General features: G+C 40.8%; 1 protein-coding gene across 1 annotated transcript in view; it reads left to right on the top strand.

Annotated features, from left to right (window-relative positions):
* RIGI (RNA sensor RIG-I) overlaps window positions 1-11,527 on the top strand; it is a 32,924-nt gene extending 21,397 nt beyond the window's left edge. The window contains 2 exon segments of the mRNA XM_027088903.1: window positions 6,632-6,773; window positions 8,341-11,527. Coding sequence (XP_026944704.1) covers window positions 6,632-6,773; window positions 8,341-8,681 — 483 coding nt within the window. The 3' untranslated portion in view covers window positions 8,682-11,527.
* Window positions 11,528-12,043: the final 516 nt, after the last annotated feature.

A 12,043-nucleotide genomic window follows, 5' to 3' on the forward strand; every position in this document is an offset into this window, starting at 1 on the left:
ACTGCAAGACACAGCTCTTCTTAGTCTTTTCCTCAAATCTCTCTCTCTCTAACATCCAGAGTCCTCAGGGAAAAGCTTCCAGTGCACTGTGCCTGGGAGGTGTGCCCAGTGTTGGAAGTACGTAGGTATGGATAATAGTGTGAACTTTGGAGTGGCGCACTGATTCAGTCCAGCATCTCGGTAGTGACCTTAGTTTGGTTGTAATTTCCTTTATAACACAGAAAAATGGCGGGGGCAGATTGGGGAAACACACACATGCACACACACACACATACACCCATGCTTTCTGCAGACCATTTGCAGAGATTTTATCTCAGACTCTTTGGAAGCATTGAACTCTGCAGGTCTGGGGCAGGAGCTTTAACATTAGAATCAGTGGTTCCAGTCCCAGTTCTGCCACTTACAAAATGTGTGACTTCAGGTAGTTCCTCTTTGAGATCATCATTCTCCTTGTTTGTAAAGTTGGGAAAATAACAGTATTTGACTCACAGGGTAGTTTGGGGGATAAAGTGAGACATATGCATTGCTTCCTACAGTGCGTGGTATAAAATAAGTGCTCAAAAATGGGAGTTGTTACTGGACAGAGGCGTGAGGCCTACTTTAAACTTCATGAAGATGAGTCTTACAATTTAGTAGACTGATTCCATAGGGTTCGTAATTTTGAAAAGTCATAATTTGTAGCTCAAGAAAGTATTGAGAAGCAATGAATGATCTAAAGCAAACTAATACTTATTTTAGGAAAAAATTACAGTGTTATGTCAGCGTTGACTCATTTTAAAGAACATTTCTTCCTAAAGTTTGGAGAACAAGATATTTAAAAATACCTCTTCCACACTTTCACTGAACAGAATTGAAGGGCAATTCTTTAGTTCCTCTTAATTTCCCTCCTTAATTTTACTTAGGATAGGGTTTTTTCACTGAGCCACTTCTCCATTTTGTAGCATACAGGGACACTGCTAATAAAGGCTTTAAAACCATGTTAGCTTTGGCATAATTCTTTATCTCCCTCACTGAGTAACAAGGTGCTTACACTCACATGTGGCAGAAGCAATAGAGTAAAAGTCTTGAGGCAGACGGAGGCTGGAACAAACACATAGACATTCTTTTGTAGGCAGTACACCAGGCCATAGAATGGGGTGAGGAGAAAATGGTTTAATATCTGTTGAATTAGGCTATTTAATAGCATTTGGGATTCCCCTAACACCCACAGATCAAAAACCGGCAGAGGTGGTAAAGAATCAGCAAGGGCCCAGCACAAGTGTGGCCACGAGTCATTGGCAGCTGGCAATGCCATGGCAGCTGGGAGCTCAGAGTCTTGGTGTCATCCCTGTCCTATCCTGGTGACCAGCCTCCACTGCTCTGTTGAAAGAAGAAGACCTTACTTTCAAAGGCTTAGGAGAAGTGTATAATAAGTTAGGGAAAAACGGTATGCTCTTAAAACTAGAAGGAATTATGGTTCTTGGGGTAAGCCCCCTTTCTCTGGTGTTTTGTTAAGGGTTGGGCATTGGATCTGAGCACCTGGGCCCTTCATATCAAAGAAACTCTGCAGAAGAGAGGGAACCAGTTCAGAGATCTCTAGGGTAATCCCTGGGTAGGGGGGAGGGAGACTGTACACTCTTTTCTCTGCACCCACAGCTGCATTGTCCATTGTCTACGTGTGGCTGACCTTCACCAGAGCACTGTGGCCCTTGGGGAATCTCTGGTTACTCTCCAGCCATCTGAACATGTAGAGAGCCCAGAATCATCCAAGAACTTATTTCTATGATGGAAGCTTCAGGATCTGGTAGTATTTCGTTCTGGAGGAATAAAGTATAAAGGATATTTTTCACAGTTCTAGTTGTGGAGGGTCATTTGAAATCAAAATGAGGAAGCCTACTTTCCTTTCTTATGAGTAGAGAATAAGTTATGGGTTGAAAGTTCAATTTGACGGAATAATTTCCAACGTGATGTGTACCCATGACTGCACGCAATCGGGGTTTCATAGTTTCGCTCTTTCCACCTCAGTGCAGGGAGTTAGGCTGCTTCTCAACCACAGGTGGGCAATGGGGAAGCAGTGTGCTCTAGACTTAATTTGTGACTTTGGTTGAACCTCTTTATCCAGTTACTGAGTTTTACTTAGTTTTCAGTATAGCAGTAATAGTTAGTTTTAATTTATTAGGATTTATATTTATTGCCTTTAGTGACATTTAAAATATTTGAGGTTATTAATAGTTAATGAATTTTAGTATATAATTGAATATCATTAGATATAAGTGATTTTTTTAATTGGATGCCCAAAGGGCAAGTTTATATTTTTACCCTCTTTCCTATCAAATCCCCCCCACCGTGAGCCTGCATTAGGTAGTGATCAGAACCGTGTCTGAGAAAAAGAAATTAAAATTGCTCATAGGGAAATGTATATCATGTAACCCAGGAATTTCACTTCTAGAAATTTACCCAAAGGAAATAACGGGATTAAATATACATAATGCAACAGTTTTACGGCAGTGAAAACTTGAATTGAAAATAGGAAGCATTAAGCATCCTTTATTCTTACAAAAACAATGAAGGTAATTTCAAGTCGGATGGGGTGGGGAGTTGGGGGACAGAAAATCATATTTTGATTGTTTTCCTAACCTATATTCCAGGCCTAAATTTTTAAATATAAATCAAATTTTATTTGAATTTGAAGTGCTTTAGAGATCAATGGATTCTCTATGGATGATCAGTAACCAATACAAGATATACGGGGGTGGGACATTTCCATTCACAGTGACAACAATAACTGTGACTCATACATGCAGAACATGGGCTCTCCACCAAGCCCTGCAAATGCTTGTTTATTTATATCAACGGGCCTCACAGAGTTCCATGTGGTAGAGCCTCTTATTATGTCATGCTCCAGGAGGGAAACAGAGGCATGGAAGTTTTCAGTGTCAGTAGACCACACAGCTAGTTAGGGGTGGAGCTGGCAGGGCCCATCTGTTTAACTACTACATCTATTGGCCTAACCAGAAATGTTTGAAGTGTAAATAAGGACAACTAAAAAAATTTTACTTAGAGATAGAAGGTAGATTAAGACAAAAGAAATGCCATGCTCTTGAATGGAACGCCTGAATATTTTAAAGATGTGCATTTGCTGCAGATTCTCTTATAGGTTTATCATAACCCATAATCAAAGTATAAATGATTTTTTAAAATTTATTTCTTTATTTCTTTTTGGCTGCATTGGGTCTTTGTTGCTGCGCGCAGGCTTTCTCTAGTTGCGGCAAGTGAGGGCTACTCTTCGTTGCAATGCGCGGGCTTCCTACTGCGGTGGCTTCTCTTGTTGCAGAGCATGGGTTCTAGGCACGCGGGCTTCAGTAGTTGTGGCACGTGGGCTCAGTAGTTGTGGCTCGCGGGCTCTAGAGCGCAGGCTCAGTAGTTGTGGCGCACGGGCTTAGTTGCTCCGTAGCATGTGGGATCTTCCTGGACCAGGGCTCAAACCCGTGTCCCCTGCATTGGCAGGCGGATTCTTAACCACTGCACCACCAGGGAAGCCCTAAATGATATTTTAAGTTGGTAAAATGGTTCCTGAGTTTATACAGAAAAATAAATAAATGAAAATAGCTATGACATTTCTGAAAAAATAACTCATGAATGGGTATTGCCCTACCCAATACTAAAGTACAAATCACCATCATTAACATTTTCATGGTTCTCAGCAAAAGACTAGCCTAACAGACCGAGGCTAACAACAAGGAGCATTAGAGCTACGCCAGGCAGCCCTGAGCAATTATTAACTCACCTTACCTCCCAACAGCCCACAAAGTAAATGCTATTACTATTCCCATTTTGTATAATAATTGAGGAAACTGAGGCACTTGCCCCAAATCACACAGCTGCTGAGTGGTAGGAACAGGGTTTGCACCTAGGCTATCTGGTTCCACCTGGAACACTTGATAAAAGAGAGGCAGCGCCACAAACCACTGGGACAGAGCGGATCCTTCTACAGCTGATACTGTGGAAATCACCATGTTTCTTCTTCCTTTATGATGTTTCAAGTTTTCTTCTTTTATCATGTCCTTCTGTTTAGAGAACTTCCTTTTGCTCTTCTTTTAGGGAAGGTCTACTGGTGAACAAATTCTTTTAGTTTCCCTTCATCTGAGAATGTCTTGATTTCCTTTTCATTTTTGAAGGATATATTGCTGGATATAGGCGTCTGCGTTGACAGGTTTTTCTTTCAGCATTTGAAAAATACTGTGTCACTTTCTTCTGCTCTCCCATAGTGTCTGCTGAGAAATCTGGTGTCATCCAGATTGTTTTTCCCCTATAGGTCAGGTGTCAGTTTTTTTCTGGCTGCTTTCAAGATTCTTTCCTATGTCTTTAGTTTTCTGAAGTTTAATTATAATGTGTCTTGGTGTGGTTTCTTTGGGTTTATCCTATTTGGATTTGTCCAGCATCTTGTATCTGTAGGTTTATGTTACATTATGTTAAATTTGGGAAATGTTCCGTCATTATTTCTTCCAGTACTTTTTAAGCTCTGCTTTTTCCCCTCTCCTTCCAGGACCCTAGTGTCATAAATGTTAGATATTTTTAAATGGTCCTAAAGGTCCCTGAGTCTCTGTTTATTTATTTATTTATTCATTTATTTTGGTCTGTTTTCTTTCTGTTGTTTGCATTGGGTCATTTCTATTATTCTGTCTTCCAGTTCATTGATTCTTTCCTTTTTCCTCTCCATTCTGCTGTTGAGCCCATCCACTAAGTTTTTTATTTTGGTTATTGTATCTTTTAGTTGTAAAATTTCCATTTTGTTCTTCTTTATGTCTTCCGTTTCTTTGTTGAGCCTCTATATTTGTTCGTGTTTCGAGTGTTTATGATGACTCATTGAAGCATTTTTATTATTGCTACTTTAAAATCTTTGTCAGATAATTCTCACATCTCTGTCATCTCCATGTTGGCATCAATTGGTTGTCTTTTTTTTTCACTCAGTTTGAGATCTTTCTGGTTTCTGCTATGAAGAGTGATTTTTAATCAAAACCCAGAGATTTTCATACTATATGATGAGACTTGGGATCTTACTTAACCTTCTGTGTCAGCTGGCTTCTTTCTGATATCATTCTGTCAGGGGAGATGGGGGACATTGTTTCATCACTGTCAGGTAAAGGTAGAAGTCTTGGTTTCCTACTCAGCCTTTGTTGATACCAGCAAGGGGAGGCTCCTTGTTACTGCTGTGTGGGGATGGGAGTTCTGGCCCCTCATGTGGTCTCCATGGACGCCACAGGTGAGGGGGGCTACCATTTGGCAGGACTGAAAATCCTGGCTTTCTCTGACACCAGCAGGTGGGAGTGTTGAGGTGCTTTGTTAACAGACCTGCAGAGTGGAAATCTAGGTTCCACACTTAGCCTCAGGGTTCAGGGTTTTTTGTTGTTGTTATTGTCGTTGCTGTTTTTTCCTGTGGTGTTTGGTAGAACAGCTATTGTCTGAAAGTTTTCTGTCTTGCTGGCTGCCCCTGTTCTGGTGGCTGCCCCTGTCCTGGTCTTTTGACCAGTAGCTAGAGAGATAGGGTTTTGTTGAGATTTCTTTGTCTGTCCCCATAGTCATTTCTGGTTGCCAGCTTCTTCAGCTCCATGTCTGGGATATAAGAGGCAAAACGAAAACCCAGGAAACTCACTACCATGTTGTTTCTAGGGTCCCAAGGTTCCTAGCTGGTCTGCCTTCCTCTCTTCACCCTACAGAATCTTATGTTTATTTTATATATAATGTCCAGGGTTCTTAGTTGTACTTAGCCAAGGCCTAAATTTTGAGATAGAATGTGGTCATCCTATACAGACATTTAATTTTACTGTAATTCAACAATACTCTCTGTGGTTGGAAAGGAAGAGAGAAAAAAGATTTTAGGTGGTGAGGGACTCTTCTGCCTACTGTTCCATTCAGTGAGTTTATGCCTTGAGAGTGGGTGTAATTATTCCTGAAACAGTTAATGCATATCATATGTCTGTTTGTGAAGGATTTTTTTTTTTTAAAGATTTAATTTTATTTTATTTTTGGCTGTGTTGGGTCTTCGCTGCTATGCAGTTGCAGTGTGCGGGCTTTGTTGCAGTGTGCGGTGGCTTCTCTTGTTGTGGAGCGTGGGCTCTAGGCGTGTGGGCTTCAGTAGTTGTGGCACACGGGCTTCAGTAGTTGTGGCACGTGGGTTCAGTAGTTGTGGTACACAGGCTTAGTTGCTCCGCTGCATGTGGGATCTTCCCGGACCAGGAATCGAACCCATGTCCCCTGCGTTGCAGGCAGATTCTTATCCACTGTGCCACCAGGGAAGTCCCTGTGAAGGATTTTTAAAGTTTTACCAACTACTAAAGTGGAAAGCATGGTTCACATCACTATTTCACGGACATCTTTAGTGCTTTTATGGGCATCTTTGATGAAGATATTAAAAGGCTAATTGGAGGCCACAATTAAACATTAACTAACAAAGAATTCTCCTATTAGGAGAATCAATAAAATTACCTATGAGATTTTTATGAACAAAGCCAGGTACTGTATGTTCATGGAAGTTGTATAAGAATGAATGATTATGTACATATATATGTGTGTGTATATATATCCTAGTTATATTCAAATTACATATTTGAGGAGGTTCTTTTGTTTGTTTGTTTTGTTTTTTTGCATCTAGGTTTGCCAGATACAGATTCATGAAAAATTCATCAGGGATAATCAAGGAAAAGTAAAACCTGTGCTTGATAAGGAAAATAAAAAACTGCTCTGCAGAAAGTGCAAAACCTTTGCATGTTATACAGCTGATATAAGAGTGATGGAGATAGGCAGTCTTTTTAACAAATAGCACTGGGTCATTTTTTAGCACTCATTAAAGCTTATTATCTATCAGTGAGATATTTATAGTAAGAATACTATTATTCTGTTGTTATCATGGCCATGGTCCATGTATTTTTAAAAGGCTAAAAAGTTTAAAAGAAACCCTTGATGTTCAACAATAAAGAAATAGCTTAAAAATTGCTGCACAGCTACTTAATTATATATTACGTAGCCATTACAAATAATGGTTATGCTAAATGCACCATGGTATCCTGGATTAGATCCTAGAACAGATGAAGGATATTATTAGAAAAAGTGGTAAAACCTGTAGTTCAGTGTAAATCTGAAATTACTCGAAAATAAAGTTTATTAAACAAAGTGATTAGGAAGCTTATATAGTATAATGAAAAACTTCTTACAAACTAATGGTACAGTGGGAAAATTAACGAGGATAGAAAGTAGTAAATATGCTATGATCATAGCAGTGCAAAATAATAGCAGCAATACCACCATCACCACCACCAAAAAACCACTTACGTTTGTACCAAAAAAGGCTAGAGGAAGTACACTAAAATGTATTAATATTTTGCAGTGAGACACCATGATTTTTCCTCTTTCTACTATTTTGTGTTTTCTAAACTTTCTTCTGAGGATATGGATCACTTTTACAATGGAAGCAAAATCTCCTTATTTTAAAAACATGACATGGGCAGGTTAGCTTTCTAAAACTCTTAGATAAGGGTTAGAAAAATCTCCAAAGACAAAAATTGGATGTAACTATTGCTGCCGATTGGGGAGGGTGGAGGGCCTGGGCTGGGTCAGATGATGAGTTATTACTTTAGGGTTCTGTTTAGTCTTCAGAAAGCTGAGTCTTTAATCAGTCCAACATTGGAGCAAGAAGCGTATTAGGGGTAATACTGGCAAGTTCCCATACCTTTCTGAGTCTTTTTCTTTAGCAGTAAAAGGAAGGTCCTTTCAGCTCCAATTTGGGTGATCTTCTGTTGAAATGGCCCTTTTAGACTGTGTTTTCCCGAGGGACTGGTTATGTAGGCTCTGCGTTTGTTCTGTGCACCGTGGTGTTTGTTCAGGTTTATTCTAACGTTGACTGGGGGCGGGGCCAGTGGACACATTAGTCCCTGAGCCTCTTCAGATACACATTGACCCTTTGTTGTTGTTCTCTGTATCCATTGGATTCTTCCTGTCAGGGCCACTGGTGAACTCAGGCTTCACAGATCTTCAATAAATACCTCTTTGTTTCTGAATTAATAAGGAGTATCTATTTTGGGGAGCCAGGTTGCCTGGTCCTCCTCTTCATGAGGTGTCCCCTGCCCCCTCACTTGCACCTCCACCTCCACCCTAACCTCCACCTGTGTCACTGGGGGTCAGGCTGCGTGGATTCTACTCTGGCCTTGAGGCAAATCCACATTTCCTTCTTACTCCATCTGTAAAAGAATTGGGATCCCGCCTTCTCGTCATCTCTGATTATTGTGGAGTTTTCTTTTTTTTAAATCACAATTATGTTCTGGTTCTAACCTTCTGTTTTGTATGCTACTCGATCCCTTCATCCGTAGGAATGCCATTTCCCTATGGTTGGAGTTGCTTTCAGGGAGCATTTTGTGAGTAAGTTACACCCCAGACCAAAGAGCTTTGGGAGTTTTGAGAAGAGAGCAAAGATCTTCTGTGCCAGGGAGGACTGCAGCTATGACGGGGGAATCCATGTGAAGTATAAGGTATTTGAGATTCCAGTTATAAAGACTGAAAGTTTTGTGGTGGAAGATGTTGCAACTGGAGCTCAGACACTGTATGCAAAGTGGAAGGACTTTCATTTTGAGAAGATCCCATTTGACGCTGCAGAAATGTCCACTTGAGCTCAGGACCTCAGTCTGCAGGGAATGGGTGACCTTGAGTGAGGAAGAAATTAGACCAGTGGGTGAATCACAGATCACTTGTACCACTGTCAGGATATTTTCCCTAAGGCTTGTACTGTACTGAGTATATATCACTTAACTTCTGTTGTTTTCAGCAGTTTGTACTGTATCACTTACATAAAACACGAGTGAATGAATCACAGCACTCAGTGAATCACTTTGTAGGTCAGTAGAGCTTGGGAAAAATGAAAAAGGCTTAACTTATTGCCATTCTTCCCTTCAGAACCCACTGCCAGTGTGCACCGCTAGCCACTCAGTACACATTGAGATAAATGAATGAGTGAATGGAATGTTGAAAGGTTTTCCATACTTCCCTTTCTTTCCTTAACCTACTGTAAACTGGCTTTTGCCCTTAATAATCTACTGAAATTGTTTTTGTCAAGGTCACCAGCGACTCTGGTGGCCCAATCCACTGGGCACGTCTTAGTCCTTCCCTCTGTTTGACCTCTTTGCTGCTTTTGGCCCTGTTGAATACTCCTTTCTTGGAACTCCCTCTTGGCCACTAGCGCTTCTAACTCTACTCCAGTCTTTTCTATTGGCTCCTTTTTGCTGATCCTTTACACGTTGGTAATTCCAAAGGTTCAATATATATACACATACAGGCATAATAGTCACATACACTTGTGTTCTCTATGTGTGGCATCTGATCTTAAAATTCTACCGTGGACAATTTTTAGTCATGGGGGCATTTAAATAATACAGTACTCATTGAGAAGTTGATTTCTGTTCTTTTGGTTTACTCTACATCTTGACCGATTAATTTGTTTTCTTAACCTGTGCCATTGTTCCCTTCGAATGGTCATTTCAAGCCATTTTCCAGTAATAGTTGATGGTCAACATTCGGACTCTGTTCTCAGGTAGGTCCCTTGGATGATACTGAAGAGGCAGTTTAATTTGGCTGTCCTTTCTACTTAAAAACTTAGAATACATATCCGAATGGCATTCCTGTGTCACTTAACAAGGCTGATGCTCCAGAGCTTAGTTTGGGGTTTTCCAGACACGGGGACAACTACCTGAGTTTTACTGTCTCCATCCAGGCCAAGGTATTTTATGTTCCGCTCAGGATAGCCTCTGTAGTAATTTAAGCATCTTCTTAAAACAGATTCAGATTAGTTGTTTGTAATTCACTAGGACCATCAATGGCTTTAACAAACCTCCAAAACATCATAAAATGTTAATATGCTCAGCATAAGGGGTCGCATAACTCTATTCAGATAGCACTTATATCTGAAGGCTTACTGGTGTCCAGGAGGCCACCCAGACCCCCAGATCAGTCCTGGAGATCAGTGGGGTGACCTGCTGCAGCCACTTCTTCCTCCTTTTGATCTGATGAGAGTCAGAGAACTTGCCAGTTACATAACTTCTCCTAGGCTTAATTTTCTTCATCTGTGAAACAAGGATAACACATACCTGTAAGAGTTAGTAGAGAGTTTTTAACTGAAATAACATAAAGTACTTGATATACATAGTAGTTGTTTGATAATGGTTATTAATAGTATTCTTAGTAAGACACAATAAAATGGGTTATTTAAGCCAACTTGCTTGCTAATTTTTATTCATTTTCCATTTATATTTTATTAGAGTATTAACGTTCTGGTCACCAGTTTTAATATGGGCTTTGTTCCCACACCACCAAGCAATTCACCAACGGGGTGTCCTACCATTCAATTCAATTCTGCCACTATCTGCCTGGAGATGGCGTCAGATCCCTACAAGTTAAGGGCTCAGTCCTACAAAACTGCCCCACCTCTTCCCTACTTCAGAAGCCAAATTGTTATTACCTGTGCCTCTGACCAATTGAATACAGATGAGAGGTTACAGCAACCTCCTCTGTGGGCTTAATTTGCTAGAGAGGCTCACAGAACTCAGAGAAACCTTTTACTTACTAGATCATCGGTTTATTATAAAAGGAAGTAACTCAGGAGCAGCCAGATGAAAGAGATGCATAGGGTAAGGTTTGGGGAAGGGGCTCAGAGTTTCTGTGTCTTCTCTGAATCTCTACGTGTTCACAAACCTGGAAGCTCTTTGAACCTTGTCCTTTGGGTTTAATGGAGGTTTCATTACGTAAGCATGATGGATTAAATCATTGGCCATTGGTAATTTATTCAACCTCCAGCCCCTCTCCCCTCCCCTGAGGTCAGGGGATGGGACTGAAAGGTCTAACCCTGTAATCACGTGGTTGTTTTTCCGGTAACCAGCCCCCATCCTTAGGGGTGGTCCAAGAGTCGCTGGTTAACATAACAAGAGACACCTTTGTTGCTCTTATCACGAAATTCCAAGGGTTTTAGGAGCTCTGTGCCAGAAACTAGGGACAAAGACCAAATATATATTTCTTATAAATCCCAATCTAACAAGTATCTCTTTGTATATGTGCGTGCCCTTTTTGGACGCTGCTATTTAAGGACTCCAACAGGATGTATACAACATCCACTGGAAATCTATTTGAGAAAAGTTCTTGCAAGTATCTAAATAATTCAATTTGGATGAAGGTGAATAGTACAGCCAACAGAAGAATGCAGTCTAAAGCTGAAACAAGAAAAATAATTTCCTTGTTTGACTTTAGCCTGGAGTCAAGCCATTGCAGGCATAGAGCATGGAACAGAGTAGGCATTTGGTTAATATTTATTGAATGAAAGAAACCAGTAGGTAGGGTTTTAAGAATTGCGCACTCTTAACTGATGTCCAAATGCTGGTCGTTGGATTTCTAGGTCAAAGGCTACATTTCAGAACCAACTGGGGAGTCTTTTTCATGGCACATGCCCAGCCCCCTTAGAACATCCTGCCAGGGTGTGTCTAGCCACGTGTACGTTTTGAAGTTCCTCAGGTGGTTCTGATATAATCTGATAACAACCACTCGATCTTGTTAACTCTGTGGTCCCCACCAGTGCTCACCTTGTGATATTTTCACCTGAAATGAAAAGTCACCTTCAGTCAAATGCCTGATTGTGTCACAAGGCCAGTAAACTGATTCCCACCCTTAAAACTGACATTATTATTTGAATTTAAAAACAAGCCATCAGGTCAGTGTTTCCTCACGTATGTCGTTTGAAACCCAAGTGCTGTGAGATGCTCTGAAGAAAGCAGTTCTGTGGGCAGATAGGATTCTGTATTGTCTGCTGCCCCCTCTCCCCTCAAATGAGTGATTTCCAGTACACACTGCCATTGTGTGTCCTTATGTCAATTCTGTGTAATAAGGCCCGTTTAACCCAGTGGTTCCCAGATACCCCGACCCTGGACCCCTTTTATTCATGGGACGTTGTTAACATCCTGTAGAAGCACAATAGCAGATACTCAGCCCTGATGCTGACTAGACAACCAGAACCAAACTGGAGTATTAATTTCAG

The sequence above is a fragment of the Aethalodelphis obliquidens genome, unplaced genomic scaffold (genome assembly GCF_003676395.1).
Source record: "Aethalodelphis obliquidens isolate GAN/ISIS:26980383/991018 unplaced genomic scaffold, ASM367639v1 scaffold64, whole genome shotgun sequence".
Taxonomy (NCBI): domain Eukaryota; kingdom Metazoa; phylum Chordata; class Mammalia; order Artiodactyla; family Delphinidae; genus Aethalodelphis; species Aethalodelphis obliquidens.